Source organism: Syngnathus scovelli, chromosome 12 (genome assembly GCF_024217435.2).
Source record: "Syngnathus scovelli strain Florida chromosome 12, RoL_Ssco_1.2, whole genome shotgun sequence".
Lineage (NCBI taxonomy): Eukaryota > Metazoa > Chordata > Actinopteri > Syngnathiformes > Syngnathidae > Syngnathus > Syngnathus scovelli.
In genome coordinates, this window is record NC_090858.1 from 8,504,664 (window position 1) to 8,521,043 (window position 16,380).

Genomic DNA, 16,380 nt, shown 5'->3' on the forward strand with positions numbered 1-16,380 from the left:
TTCTGCTGTTCTTTGCTCCCCAGGAGGAGAGCTACTATACTATAGTGGGAGATGTTGGCTACTGGAAAAGAACTCAAGTGAACAATCAACCCGCTGAGAGCAAATCAAGTAAAACAACATGCGAAATGATATCATTGAGGCTCTCGATTGAAAAACATAAAAATACACTCATTTCAAAACAGACTTTGCCTTGTAGAATTACTGTAGAGCAAGGCAGCGACAAGCCCCTAGGCTCAAAGAATTGAACTAATTTGTGAAATATGGGCATCATGAATGTGTTGACAATGAAACAGAGGGAGAAAGTTATCCCCCATATATTTGAACATGCGCTATAACAAACAAAGTTTCTTTTGGTGTGGGTGGTAAGATTAAATTTATAGCCACTGCAGTGGCACATAATTGATACCTCAGGATAGTGCTAGTTGCCATAAAATCCCCAGAATGTCATATTTGTGGTCGAAACGTTGGAGTAAGGTGGGCCAAAATAGAGTAAATGGGCCAAGTTAAAGCACATACTCATGAGAATATCTTTTATTTTAAGCCTGCAATTGGTAGGAAAATTATAAATATTTAGAGCCATCCAATAATTGGACCGTTGCTTGCTTTGGTCTAAGGGGGAACATTTTGCACGACAAAAAAATAAATAAATAAATTCAAGTACCACTTTTAACCGTAGAATGACTGGTGGTCGTTGTGCTCTACATTTGCTACCCTTTATTCCCAAATGATGTTATACTGTAACTGCTGACACATGACAATTGACACGGGATCAAATGTGGGTTACATGATTAAAATGTGACTTGCACTAATTGTGTGTGTCAGTGGCCTGCAAAGGTTAAAGAGGTTTCTTTCATGGTCTCTATATGAATATGCTTCTGAGATAAATTATTACTAAATCACCTTTAGTTCCACTTTGGTCATTTTAGCGTGTGTGTGACACCTTAAAAGAAATCGTACCAAGGAATGACCTGATTATGATTTAGCATCATGATAAAAATCTCCCAAACTATTTTGATGTTTCTCTGTAGATATGGATGTGTGAGCCAGCTGGAAATTGAAAAGGATAAACAAACTTGGCGTTAGGGATAATAAAGTTTTGTCAGTACAATATGTGGGTGGTTATGAGCATGTTCTCTAAAAATGATAATGTGTGGGCAAGGATAGGAAAAGTGCGAGGGGAGGCCACAAGGGAAGGTGATATGAAACAAACATCTTTTTGTGAGTAAACTAAACGGAAACATGTTAAAAAAAACATTTTTTTTTCAGCCTAATGGTGGAATTCTGTTTTTGTCTTTAATTTTTGGCAGGTGGGGCTTCACATTATACATGCTTGCTTATTAAACTTGGGTTCAAGATAAGCACCTGTTGCAGTCTATGTTTAGTTTTTAAACATTTTTCCTGTTCTTTTAAATGCATTTAATTATTTTGTTTGGTCATGCGTTTAAATGTTTTCAATGTATGTCCTTTAAGATTTGAATAGGCTGTTTTTGTTCTCTATGTTTTGCTTTGGAAGTTTGGAGTGTTCTGTTTGTATAAATGCTTTTAGGTTGCTTGCGTGAAGTACATCGAGTTGCCTTGTGCATGAAATGTGCTATGTAAATAAATGTCCCTTGCCGTTTAACAGAATCGTGTTATTTTGCTTTCTTCAATAGGCCTCCTTTTGTACTGTAGTAGTTGATGTCGATCTACGGCGTGTGTGTGTGTTTATACTGTGTGCCATTAAATGTGGGTGAGGGAGTTTGTTGTCAGAAGGTGAAGTTAGTAGAGCTTAAAGCACAAAACTGAATGTGGCAGGTCATGCACCAGTTTCAAGTCATGCGTCTGATCCATTGTCATAGTAACATTTGACATCAGGACAGCCAATAGCAAGAGAATGTCGCCTCAACTTTATTTGGAACAACTTTGGAGCTCAGTGTTAATTTCGTCAGACAAGTGATCGTTATCTTATGGATGTTTTTTTTTTTTTTTTGTCTTTCACTCATAAAAAGCCAATTGTACACAGTAGTACTCGCTATCTACTTTATAACAAACACTCGCACAAACAGCAAATGCAAAAGCTGAATCAAACAGATTGCGCTACTGAAAATTTAATCAACTTGTCAATTAAAACTGAGCATTGTAATCTTTGTAGAGGCTGAATATTTCATCATATTTCACAGGCTTTGTATTGGGACTCATTATTTTAGCCAGTGACTGTATTAGTTGACAAAAAATGATCAATGACGTTAACATAGTATGTTAATTTACTACGTATCTAAAAAGTTTAACCATCCATTTATTTTTATACCAAAAACAAAATAGCATTTTATAATTGAAACCCAAAGCATTCAAGAAGAAATAAAAGTGCAGACGGCAGTAAGTTATAATCATCATTTATAGTTCAAGGTCATTTTCCTCATACAGGTCTCTTGAAAGCAGAACTGACGGACAGAATGACGGAACAAACACAGAACTGTTGAAATGGACTTGTGGAAATCTTTAGATCTTTGCATCAGCATCAAGCACACATTGGACAATTTCATAATGCCACTTGAAAACCCAAAAGTAATTCATTGTTCTTCATTGGTGCCCTCATCACTTCATCATAATCTTTTCTGCAGCACACTCAAGTTAGTCATATGGTATGTATGCTGTTGTGCTCATTCCTCGCCTGGTTTGAACTCCTTTGTGCAGTTTTAGGTGGGTTACTCTTGGCCTGCTTGGCGTTTGTATAAAAACTATAAAGGAATATGTAAAAACAGGAAGGGGGCTGGAAACCAACGATGCAGATTTCTTCATAAAATGTTCTATGTCTAGCAACACTTAACATTTACATCTTCTTTCTTTTTTATTTTTGTCCTTTTGATTTTTATTCCAAAAATGGTTTTGGAGCAGTTATGGTTGGCATCATCTATACAACAGGCTATAAAACACCACATTATCACAGTTCAGAAAGCACATTTAGATGTGGTTGTACTGTATATAAACATATGGAGTGGAATAGGATCATTCGGCGTGCATAGCTCCTACATGTTCACGTCTGAGACTTCTGAGGAAATTTCTTGCTTTAGATTTCACATGATGCAGAAACAAAGGCCTCCAGATTTCTTACTGGCACAATGGACATTTTGTTCTTCTGGAAACAAAAGTCTTGTAAATGACACTGCAGTTTCAGTCAATTCGGTTCCCGGTCCGTTTTGCTCAAGTGAGACACTTTGGAGAGTCTGTGGACATCTGTCATGACTTTTTTTTTTTTTTCCTCCCCCTCTGTGGATTTGCTGTCAATTTCCTGCTTATTCTTCAAAAAGAAAATGTTTGCAACATTTATGTATGGCGCCATGTTCTCAAGAAACCAAACACCACAAACACAGGCAATTTAAAATCAAACCATTAAGTTCATAATCCATCTTTGCAAAGTGCATGTGTGCTCCTGTGGTGGCCACCAACAAAGGAGTGGGATCATCCCGCTATTGGAAAGCAGTCACAGATGGATTATGTTATTTGGTTGTTTTCAGTTAACTTCCACTTGGATGCCGGAGACATTTGTCCATCCACGTTTTTTTCCCAGACAGTCTTGAGAATGATTCTTCTCATTATATCTTCTTAATACTTTGCAGAGCTTTGTCTTCTTGGGAAAAAAAAATGACTAAGTAAGGTCCAATATTGTTATCATACTGTACACAATAATGTCTTGATTTGTATTTTCCAACAATGTTCCAGTTGGTCTGACTAAGACCAGCACTTTGAGAATCACACGTAGTACTCCTTATCCTTGTTCTTCTTGTTCTTGTTGCAAGTCTTTGCAGTGTTGACCGCTTTCTCCTTGACAATAGAACCGTTTGACTGAGCCGAGTTGCTGATGTAGTTACGACTCTCGTCCACGTGGTAGGAACCCTCGTCTCGATTGCGGTACTTGTACATAGCGTATAGCAGGATAAGAATGCACAGAGCGGCAGCTGCTACGATGCCCACCACCATGCCTGTAGTGCTGCTGGACTCGCGGAAGACCTCAGAAGAGTCTGGGAAACTCTTTGGTCCCCCACCCGTGGGATTGGCTGCAATAGAGACAAGGCAAAATGACTACAAATATAAAAGAACATTCAACGATCTACATATGTATATGAAGCCAAAGTTCACAGTTTACATCTCATGGTACGACACACAATGACAAAACTGAAAAAAGTTATACAAAAAGTAAAAAATATTTATCATCTCAATTTATTATTATTTTCCTGATAGTATTGACTGCTTATCCTCAACGATACACTGCCATTTAAAACTGTTTTACGACTTCTGCCTATTTTCTAAAAAATGAATTTGTTCTCATGTAGCGTAGGAAGGCAAAACCTTTTAAATCAGACACAAATACGTCATAAAAGCTTCAGATAAACCTCTTGCCAACCATGCTTTAAATTCTTCCACAGCCATAAAATCTTGCATTACTCATTACTAAACGACAAGGGAATGTCATCAGCATCTCTGAGTGGCATTTGATTTAGACCTTCCCACCACATGGAGGAATTGAAGGTATCCCTGAATACCTTTAGAAATGTATTCTCTGAAGATACTTACAGATTCGTATGTCAATTTCCCTTTCCAATCTAATCCGAGCAGGACATTATTCTGATGATATTCCCTAAATATAACTGTTCACAATTGTCAGACTGAAGGTGAGGAGTAGGAGGATATGCGATCACAGTGTAGTACAGATTTGCCAAATTTAGCAGTAAAGCTGACAAGAATAATGTGTTAATGACCGAGAAAAAACAGTTTAAGCTCACAGCTCATTAGGTATTTTACAGCACAGTCATGAATGGTCAGACACACATTCATAATAACATCTTTGGTAAATGCTACAGTGATGACTCACTCAAAACAAATCTGTCAGTGAAAAACAATTCCTCAATAGACTCAGCAGATTTTACCAAAGGCTGTCCTCCTCTGTGTTCTGAAACATTGCAGCTCAATGAGGCATATTTTTGAAAACACGTCAGCCCCCTGATATCATTCAGTCCTCCTGGCACATCTCACTGTGTGTTTTTATTGCAGCCATCAGTTCTGCTTAAGCTGTCTTTGTTACATTGGAGAAATCCAAATACACCAAATCTGGAAATGAAAGCACGGTGGTTCTGCCAATCGGAGGTGTAAAAAAAAAAAAAAAAAAAACCATAAATGAGGGATTAGCGGTTCAGAATGTAGTTTTTGTTGATGTACACAATTCAATAATAATAACTTGGACTGGAGACCTGCATGATTCAATCAAGGTCACAAAATTGCAAATTCCTTTTTGTCACCCAATTTTAGTGTAAAATCCGAAACCTCTAATTAATTAGTAAAAAAAAATACAAGCCCTAAAATGTCAAGATACAGTCATGTTCTTACGCTACTTAGTCACTCAGTGTTTATAAATAATAAAGCCAAAACACACTTTAGACTAAATCAAATTCTATTACGGCAGCTTTGGGCAGTCAAAATAAACTAGCATTAGTTAATACACACAGGATAGACAGCTATGTCTATTTTAGAGGAGCATTCATCACTACTAAAATAAAATAGTGGGATGAAGACCGGAGAGGGCACAAGTTCCCTGGGCTGTCGACAATGTAATCTTAGTGCCAGAAGACATTCATGGGCAAGAGGAAATTTCCTTTGGTGTGCAGAGTGTGACTGAGCGTTGAAACAGATTAGCTCTGCTCTTTACATGGGCACTTATTCTCTGGGACAGGTGTGAAGAATGCGCCCCCTTTATGAGCAAAAGCTGCTGTTTGATCTGGAATCAAGCCTTATTTGCTAATGTGTGCTCATGTTAAAAGACGGGCTACTTTGTCTGTTTGGGCCTTTTCTTAGTTTGTCTTTGTTGTATGTTCTTCAGCAGACCAGACTCCAGATTAAATATACTTTGAGAGTGTAAATTGTTGTTGAACAGATGCCATTCTGGTCCCTAACTACTGTTGAGGTGCCCTTGAGCAAGGCACCAACTCGTCCCCTTGCAACCCTACTTATTGTTTGGGTTCTCCATTGTTTGGGGTCTGCTTTTCCTTCAGAGATAATAATGTAAAATATAAAACAATTGCAAACATTTACCATGCATTTACAACACCAGTCACTTTAAACATCCGCACATATAAAAGTTTAGTAAGAAAAAAAAAAAAAACTTTATTTGCCTCTCAGGTAAACAGGCCAGATGTGAAAACGCTGGTAAACACAAACAATATGGAAGCCGAAAAATCAATCTCTCACTGCTATAACCCATTTTTATATCTTAAACAAGAATGCTATATTGAGCCCAGTAATTAAATGATTAATACTGCATTTAGTGGAGCGAGGGGAGCTTTATTCTGTGCCAAAAGATTAGCATTCATTACAGCTCATTACGTTTGCTCTCAGTGTTGTCTATCGAACTACCTGAAGGCATTGAGGATTTCATTCCAAGACTATGAGATCAATGACAGATATGATGAATTTGGAAGCTGCGTGTTTGGCAATAAACTTTGGGCTTGTTTTCCCTCATGCTGGGCACAGCAATGTGGCAAACACAAGGCCTTCCAGACATCCTCAGACAAAAATAAAAGCTGTCTATTTGTTCATCAGCATTCTAATATTGACTCCATTTATGAATGATGGGTCAACACACTCTACTTTAAATCAACCAGAGGTAAAATCAAACTCTCGAGAAAGATGACCTTGCAGGATACTAGGGATGCACTTGTGAAGCACTCAAAGTAAACGCAAGGGGATTAAATGCTGTGAAAAAGCTGCCATAATAACAAAATCCTTTCAGTCTAATTGGAGACACAACTGTAAATTATAGTCCAGCATTAAGAGGATCACCTAAAGTTCTTGTGAGGTTTATTCTCAAGAACATTTCAGTCATTTTGTTTTCAGTTTTCTGGTTGAAAGACTCAGTCCAATGCTTACTTCTGCTACAATGCTCACTGAGACAGATTTTTTTTTTTTACCTGGTTGGAAGCTCCCCTTATTTTCACTAGACTTGTTTGGGGAGTCACATTTTTTTCCTGTCAACTAGAATTTCAACAACAAATGGTCCTCAACAAAGACTATTTTTCCTCATTTGTATCCAGTATGGCTCTCATTTATTTGGTAATTGGCTAGAATGTGCAGGGTGACAAAGCTGGATGAGGCAAAACACAGAGGTTGCTTCAGGTCCATGCTTGGGGTAATGAAGCAACCAAGACTACTTAGAATTTATTGAACTGTCACTGTGAGTTTGACCCCCCCCCCTATAAAGTTAGAGTGATAATAGTCTGAACGAGTGCAGCGAACACATGGACAATTGCATGCACTATCAGGTTCTGAGTTGATGTATCTGAGTGTAATTCTGAGAGTTAGTTTGGAAAATGAGTCAGAAGGGACAATTTTGTGTGGCTGTGGACGGTCCAGCTGAGGACACAGGAGCCCTTGAGCAAGGCACCACTCTGAAGGGGAAAACTCTTAATTTGTATTTGAAATATATCTATTGGGACTCTTTCACTCTAATGGTGCTGTAAATTGTACATAAGATGTAAATTGTAAAATATCTTAGAGCTGGTAGTAGGGCACTAAATCAGCCAGGCTTGGTTGGCCGGCTCTTCAACACATTGGTGTTGTCTAGTCAGCATCTGACTTCACATATCTCGTCATAATCATGAGATGTCAAAAGCATCACATAGTGGAGCTCAATCTTCTGACAGGACACTATCAGCTGCAGTGGAGCCCAGCTACTTATTAAATTGCTCCTTAATTATCCTCAAGATGTGTACTTGTGACATGCTGGCAATATGCCCAATGAGAGCGTGTGAATGAGAAGTGGATGATGAACAGAGAGCGGAGTGAGCATGAAATGGGGTCCTTGTGAAAATTACTTAAAGGTGTTTCATTTAGCCTGGTTAAAGGTATGGTGTAATTGATGCTCCACTGAGAGGGGCTTCTACAAGAGGATGATTTATTTGGCATTAATTGCACAAGACTGGATACTTGATTACTTTTACTTTTAAATTAAAAGGTTGCAGGGATTTTTTTTTTTTTTGAGCAAGAGCATTTACTTCCATTCGTGAATTCCATACAGCCGTGCTACATAATATAAAGACAAAAGCTGAAAATTGTTCCGTCTCAATTTTTTTGTCAGATGGACTATGTGGATGTGTTACTGAAGTTTTTGATGCAACGCAATCTGTGTACTTGCAAAGTGTGAAGTAGCAATTGCCATTAAAAAAATAAATGACGAGTCAAAACGATCAAGTGCCATTTAGAAAAAAGTAGAGCCATGCCTACTTGCGAACTGTCTATAACGGCATCATTTGATGGAACGGTTCCTAACCCCAAGATACCAAACAGCTAATACATAAAACTCTGTGAAAATAAATGTTTAATTGAAGTTGGTAAGCACCACGTGCTGTTACCGTCATCTTCACTATCAACTTCGGCTGTGCGTCTTCCCTCAGATAAGCAAAGTCGTCTGTGCCCTACTTAGATTTATAAACGGACACATTGTATAAGCATCAACATCAGCACATTCTAAAGATGAGTGGGTGAAAAACGGAAAATAATTGAAAATATAAATATGGGGGATCAGCAAAGAGGCAGCCTGACAGTGAGTGTGAAATCCTGTTTTCTTTCAGAACACACAGGATGAGCCTGGCATGGCATAATCCTCAATGAAAAAGTACTGGGAAAAATACCAAAATTGCGCATGACTGAAATAATGCTCAATTTACTCTTATAACAATGTTGGGTCTAATTCCCCCTCCCTTGATGAATTTCCCAGCCAGTTAAGAGTATTAATTCGTTCTTTGATTTATCAGTTAAAAGTATACTGTTCACTGGGCACAAATGAATCTATTAAAGCAAATATTAAACACAAACTCTAGTTAGTCTGTAATATAGCAGCAGAGTGTTTTCTAGACAAAAAAGATATGTGGCAATACTTTGAGAACAAGGGACAGGAAGGCATAGTTTATGAAATAAGGAAGGCTGAATAAATCTCAGCATTTACTTTGTTATTCGTCTGATGTGATGCAGAGTGTGTTCTTTGTTACCTAACAATTAGGACCGCACCATTTTTGTCTGCATTTACCAAATGGCCTCACACCTGACAGAAGCACAGGGTGTGCTTGCAAGGTGACTAAATCCCATGAGTAAAAAGCCTCGGTCGTCTTTTGAAGTGGCGGAGGGAGCAAAAGATAGAAAGGTTTACTCTTTCCACTGCTCTCTCCCATCCTGCCGATGCGCACTTTACAAATAAAGCTAAATAAGCCTACCATTATAGTACACCTGCTAGTATTCCTCTGTGGGTTTCAGAGAGAGGAGAAGGATTCAATTTACTACCATGTGATCTAATCACAGAGGGCTTAACGAGTGATAAGCTTTTGCTTATTGTGCTGAGTTTTTAAGTTTTCAGGAGGTGAGAGAAATAAAGTAGGGCAATGATTACGTTTAACCAACTGCTGCCGATGACAGCAACACAATGTAATGCTCACCTTTGGTCATAGAAAGTTCTCTGATTAGCTCTTGGCCCCGAAATTAGTGAGGTGATATTGCGTGTCTTGATAGTTTGCATGAAAACAAAGTTGCTGTTGGTGCCACAAGAGCACATTATTGAGGGAAGATAGAAAAGAAAGCTGAAAATGCAAAGATTAATTTAGTGGTGGTGGGATGACCTCACACCGATCAATAGAGTCTAGATAGAGTGGGTTGTCCGGACTTAATTGTTTCCACCTCTTTCTCATCACTTCAGAAAGCCTTTAAAATCCCTCTATTCATTGGTTTAGCTTTAACGCTTTCCTTGCTTGGAAAGGTAAGAGGCGAAAAAGCATTGCAAGCTGATATAAACCACTGTGTGGAATATATATAGCTTTCTTTTAAGTTTGCGTTTACTGGGAGGCTAAGAAAGATTTACGTCCATGCTGGTGTTGTTTTTATTTAGATAAGCATTCCTTTATAAACTGTACCTCATATGAGCGCTCTCCACCCCCCATCCCCCCCCAAAAAAGAAAAGAAAATCATGCATAGGAAAGGAAATAATTAATTCACATTATAACTTGCAGATTAATTTCCACCACATGTTGATCTGATCCTTACAACATGCACACCTTAAATGAGCTTGTGAGAACAACAACAGCCTAGGTGAATAGTCACAAGAAAGTGATAATAACCCTTTGAGCTTTGCGGTTATACTTGAGGAGAACTCACTGCGTGTTACTCCTGAGTGTCATGGTGTGGGTGAACTGCGGCACAAAGACAAACTGACACAGTCATAGAGAAATAGAATAAAAAAAAAGATGACTAACCTAACCCACCTGAGCTCGGCTCACAGGGATCGATGTCCTCATCGTCGCTTGGACACTCTGCTGATGCCACCAGCATGTCCTCAGTTGTCTGCAAAGACAGATTCAGAGTTGAGCAGTGAGTGCAGACAGTCCCACAGGTTAAATTCGCGAGACATGCAGACTGGTTTTATACTCGATGAATATGAAATCGGATTATTGTAGAACAGCAGAGGCCAAAGTTTTGTGGGTAAATGTCAGTTCCAAAGCTCAGTGTCTGCTGGTTTCAAAAATCGGGGAATAAATGTCATCCCAAAACACAACTGATGGTTCATCATTTTGCCAAAGCAGAGATGTTCTGAGAAATTCGAGTACATTGAAAAATCCTCAAAGCCAAAGGTCCACAGTAGATATCTTTATTTTTTTTTTCCCAGTGTTTGCATGAACAATAAACATAACTGATTGTTGTTTGAACTTGTTTGAGTTTTGCCATCAAGCCAACAGACAGTAAGTGAAAGTTAACCTCCTCGGCAGAGTAAAAAAAAAAAAAAAAAAAAAAAAAAAAAGAAATGCTGTGAAATAGTTTATCTCTGTCATGAGGCTGCTGGATTTAGTTTCCTTCAGTTGGTGCTATTATTGCACTGATGCCTGACAGTGCATTGTAATATGTTTGCAAGTTGGATTAGCATTGACATACGTTAAGGAAATTAAAGATGATGTCATTTAGTTTAACATCCATTTGGAAGCAGGTAATCTGATTTAATTGCGTCTATAGCATTATTTCGACATTTGCCGTGCAGACGAGCATCACCTTTATACAAAATGTCCTGTGAATTATCCATCAAAGGAGATGTGATGAAGAGCAGTTGTTGGAGAAGCCCGGCCATGGACGTAAATGTAATTTTCTGATGTACGGTGTCTGCTATCCAGATGGTGTAGCAGACTGATCTAAAAGTGCCACATCCATCAATTCGGCCTCGTGATTTGTTTTTCTTGGCGTAGGATGTTGACACGTTACATTCGCTGGCAGATTTGGTGGATCATGTAATCGATACTCCTTTGCTCCTCTTCCTAACTTATCAGTGTCATCTTCTCTCCACCTCCCTTCCTCATGTACCTTTCCTTGAGATTTACTACGTGCAAGAGAAGTGGAAGAAACCCGTCGCGTAGGTTAAATCACCACACAGTAAGCTTTAGTGGAGGTGTATGGCTGTAACACCACCGTCACGACCACATTCTATTTATTGCTATTGACAGCAAGGAAAGTAGTGACTAATAGCATTAGATGAGTAGTTGACAGCAAGAAAAGTAGTGACTAATAGTATTAGATGAGTAGTTGAATCTATTTCATGACTTGAAACACAAGTTTATATTCAATTAGACTCAATGTATGTATCAGGCAAGCATTATTATTCCAGGAGCAAAGTGCTAACAAAGCCCGGGTGGAACCAGGAGAGTAGCTCATTTATCTGCCACTACTCCTAGCAACAGAGAGCACACTCAAGTGGGATGTGCTAGGAAAGCCTGGGGAGACCAAAAAAAAAAGAAAAACAAGAAGAGAAGCCTGCTTTTAGGGTTCATGCAAAATGCATGAACATTTTCACAGCCTCTAAATCCATTGTCATGTGAGATTATTCAGGTGTCGGATATTCCCAAAACGAGCATAATGCCAATTTTACTTACAGAAGGTTAAAGGGTGACCCTGAACAGGCGTAAATTTGGGCAATCAAATCTGACCTAACGCAATGTCTATATTTTCCAAAGCATTTTTTTTTTTACTTAAATTGCACAATTCAGATTTGGATATGTGTCATGGCTGCATAAAGAGGGAAGAAAAAAAAAAAAAAACGCTTCCAAATGCGTACACAAATTCACACTACAAACAACCAGCATGTTGCCCAAATTGCACTTGGATAATATGTTAACACAGAGGACAAAAGCAATAGAAAACATAAATTATACAAATATTAATTGATCCATAACGCTCAATTGCCTGCCACCCTTTCCAGTAATTTACTCCACCAATCACAGATGGCAAGTCATTTTCTTATTTAATGATTGAACCATCTCTCTAATGTACCATATTTCATTTCTATGCTTTTGCTGAAGTTTAGATTTACGGTGGGCATTTTTAATGTTTGTGTGGATTTTTTAAATTTATTATATCTTTAACAAATCTATAAATTTCGCTGACGTTAATGAGTTGCCTCAGTAGACCCCTGGTATGAATGTCCTCTCTAACGCTTAGTCAGCACTCATTATATACCTAAAAAGGTGACTCCACTATTCTGCAGAACACTACACTTTTTGCTTTGCCTGAATGCTTTCACCTTTGCTTATAGCATGTGGAATAAAACTTGTTCTTCAGGGTATTTTGTGTTTCGATGCCCTGGTGCTCAAAACCGAGAGAGACTTTCAGGGTGATAACCTGTTGGCGCGTTTCTGTGAAGAGTGATAGCTTTTCACGTTGTTGTCTTTCTGGTCTAATTTGATGAATACTCTTTGGCACACAACAAATCTCTTTGGAGACAGGCTGAAAGTCAGGAGGACACAAAAGGCATCTGAAGGGTTTATCTGATGCATGCTTGTGCTGTCCTACTAATGTATTCTTCAGAGGATGCTTGTTTTCTTTTACCTTGCTGTCTTTGTGTATCCCTTGGCAAACACTTTTTGTTTTTTTATCCAGTCTTGTCAGAGAGTAATCTCTTTGATTCTATATTTGTATGTAACTGGAAAATGTATAGGCTTAAGGAGGATACTATTTTATTTTAATTAGAAAGTTTAAACTTCTAAACTGATCTTTGTCTGATCTTTCTATCCCATAAGTCACATTCATTTACACAATCCAAAAGCTGTACAAACAAGTAGGCTGTCTGTTATTTCAAAGTCAATCCGAGCAATTCAAAGTATATATCATGCTCATATAGAATTTTCCCCAAACCCACACTAAACATCAACAGAGCAGGTTTTAGTATGTTAGTATCACCCTAAGTAATTTGGCAATGTTACAAAGCATGAGGACAAGTTGTGAGTTTCTATCAGAGTTGGCATATTGCCTTTAAAAAAAAAAAAATCCATATGGCCCAAAGAAGACGCGAGCATTTCATTTTAATAAGACTTGGAAGGCAAATTTAAAATACCATTTGGGATAGTATAAGCATAATTACCTTTCATACTATAATGAAGTCTGGGAAATGCAGCAGCTCCAAATCAGATTAAAACTCCCTATAATGCGGCGTGAGGAATACCTCCTCTGTTTTTTTTTAATTGAGGTAATGTGGCTGGATTGGAGCTGCATATGACTGTACTTTACAGTACCTTAAGTCACCAATCTCCTACGCCCAAAAAATGAACAAATAACTCACTCCAAAGAGAAGGTATCTGGTATTAATTCTCATGGTTTCAAAAGTTTGTTCAGTTGTAACGAGAGTGGCGGTGTGGGATTTTTTATCTCAAGCTTCATGTTGGGAACAACACATCATTAGTGCACCAGTGAGAGTGGCAGAGCAAAATCGAATTTCTCGTGTTAAGATGGAGGTTGAAGAAATTCATTCTTTCACTTTCTTTGACAAAGACCAGTAAAGCTGAAAGATCTAATAAACCAAATGATAGTCAATGATAATAACAATTAAATAGTGGCCATTACCATGGAGCCCACCGTTGCTATCACAACTTATAATAACGCCTGATGACAACTTAGCAGCTTGTAACTGGGTCGATGGTGATGAATAATTTAGTCCCAGATGCTCAATAGATTTCATGGCAATAATGAAGGCGAGAGTCTCTCAGACTGTGAGGTTAGTACAGTGCAAAAAGCCTGGCCTTCGCCCACACTCTTCCTGCTGCCAAGCTGTCAACATCACAGACCCACACATTCATGATCACGTGAGTCGCATTGTCACAGCAGTTGCTAGCTGATATGTCACGTTAATCAAATGTAGTATTTATAGCAAATAGTGAAGCTCCAAAAAAATGCTTTTGCCAAATAAAGGAAGGCGAGTGTTTACAGGCTGATAATCATTGGATAGCTCAAGGGAGAATGAGTAACAATAGGGAAAACCCTTCTGGTAAATGAGTCACTTTCATCATCCTCATTTTCTATAGATCAATGGTGTCGAATTCAGTCACACAGGGGGCAGAAACTCAAAGCACACTTTAGGGTTGTGGGCTGAACAGAAGAATCGTATGTGATATGTTAATATTGTGTTGTGTCGTCAGTTGCCAGGGTAAGCATCAGTTCAAGGAAGAAGCTCAAATCTTCAACTACTTTGTGCTGTCCAGTGAACTGATAAAAAAATCAAGCAGAAACAATAAAGTCTGACTAATCTCTATGCCTTATCACTTCTGTAGCATTCAACTCGAGGCGAACCATGTAATAACATGTCGTTTCACCGTGTAATTTATGAGAGATCCTCCCTTTAGGGAACTAGGGCTTTATTTAAAGCCAATCAGCAGTTCCTTCAACCGGACTTCAGGCACAATATCAGTGTAGGATATAAACAAAACAAAAAAAATGTAGTTTGAGGCCCTCTCTCATCCCTTGGTAGTATTGTGCTCGTGTCTTGCCATACATCTTCCTGGGGCGTTTAAGTCACTGTGCCCAGACAGTCTAACAAGGTGCTGGAAGGAAGCTTCACACACCCGGTACACCCAATTTCATGCAGCAGCGGAGGGACACATACTTCCAATTCATTTGATTTTGTGACATAAAATGTAGTAAAAAGGAGTTCAAAGCAGGACTGGATTGCTGATAAAAAAGACATGGAATAAAGCAAGCATTATTCTTTTAGACTGCAGGGACCTATGAGTCGTGCTTCCCATCAAAACCCAAAAGCACCACTGTGAAAGGGCAACTTTTTGGATTCAGATCATTTCTACTTTAATGCACTGCTACTCTGTTTTGTAGAGTTCCCTCAAGACCTCCTCGGAACCCTTATTAACTATTTTCTCGAAAGAGACACTTATGTAGAGTAAATGCACATTTTTCAACAACGAATAAAGCTGGCACTGATAACATGTGATGGCAGATGATATGGAACCACTGATGCTATTTCCACGTGTCCTATTTACCATGTCGGTAAGAGATATGGGTTGGAAATGTTGTATAGGGAGAATTTTCAAAACAGCTTCTGAATTGAATTTTATCAATCGGTATATGTCGAAATGTATTGTGCAATGTTTGCATTAGATGCCTGAAGAACATTTTCTAATATAGCATCATATGGGTGAGTGCGCAGATTAAGCAAATTGATCCTCTGGCATGTTGATTACAGCCTCAAGCAGATCATTAGTGCTCATCTCCTGGCTAATTACGCTCAATGCAGAAATGTTTTAAATCAAATTCATGAAGCCTACCTCCTACTATTTTTAATCATTTGCTTGTTTGCATAGCATATTCAATATTACACATTACATTTCTCCCCCTAACTCTCAGTAACAGATGTCTCAGATAGTATGTCTCCACTGCTGTGTTCGCCCTCCCCATTCGCTGTTTTCCTTATCTGAAATCGAATCTGGAGTTCAGTGTGCATCCCTAGCTCACCTTGGTTGTAATCGGCTTCAAGAGCACAGAAGTGCCCAGTTGGAGTGAAGAATAGGATATGTGAGGAGTTCTAAAAGGGAATAGCTTATTGTAATGTCTCATTCACAAACGTGTATCATTTTAGAAATCTAGTTCAGTGTCAAAAACTAAAAATAGCAGATAAACCCAATCATGATCAAGTGTGTTTTAGGAGAGAGAGAGAGAAAGAGAGGGATTTGAAACTTGTCTACAAATCATTGTCTTTTTGACTTGAGCTGTTTCCTGACATGGAGTCCCAGTCCCTCATCAGGTGACAGGAACAAATTTGTCTTCCCAATATAGATTTCTCTATGGCTGAGATGAATCTACTGAAGGCTCAAATCCCATGCGTGGTGTTAAAAAAAACAAAAATCAAACAACCCCCGTTCCCCCCAAAACAAACACAAAGAAAGAAAAAAACTGCTTTGCCCCCAACAGTAGGTTGGGTCTCAAGTGTGTCTCACTGAGCATCCACATAATCAGATCCCTGCCTTCCAGGTCTGGATGTGTCATTCTCCATTGAATGAGCACCGAAAACCACAATGAGCAATTTTGTGAGTCAGCCGCATGAAGGCAAGA

The 16,380-nt window shown here is 38.6% G+C and overlaps 1 protein-coding gene across 33 annotated transcripts in view; it reads right to left on the reverse strand.

Annotated features, from left to right (window-relative positions):
• Positions 1–2,356: 2,356 nt before the first annotated feature.
• LOC125978083 (neurexin-1a) overlaps positions 2,357–16,380 on the reverse strand; it is a 145,676-nt gene continuing 131,652 nt past the window's right edge. For 21 of the 33 annotated variants that reach the window (XM_049735090.2, XM_049735101.2, XM_049735085.2 and 18 more), the window contains 2 exons: positions 10,266–10,353; positions 2,357–4,034 (listed from right to left, as the gene is read on the reverse strand). In XM_049735090.2, coding sequence (XP_049591047.1) covers positions 3,730–4,034; positions 10,266–10,353 — 393 coding nt within the window. In that variant the 3' untranslated portion in view covers positions 2,357–3,729. Of the gene's footprint in view, positions 4,035–7,792; positions 10,203–10,265; positions 10,354–16,380 lie in introns of those variants that run through there. The other 12 variants (XM_049735091.2, XM_049735102.2, XM_049735089.2 and 9 more) reach the window with 2 other exon arrangements.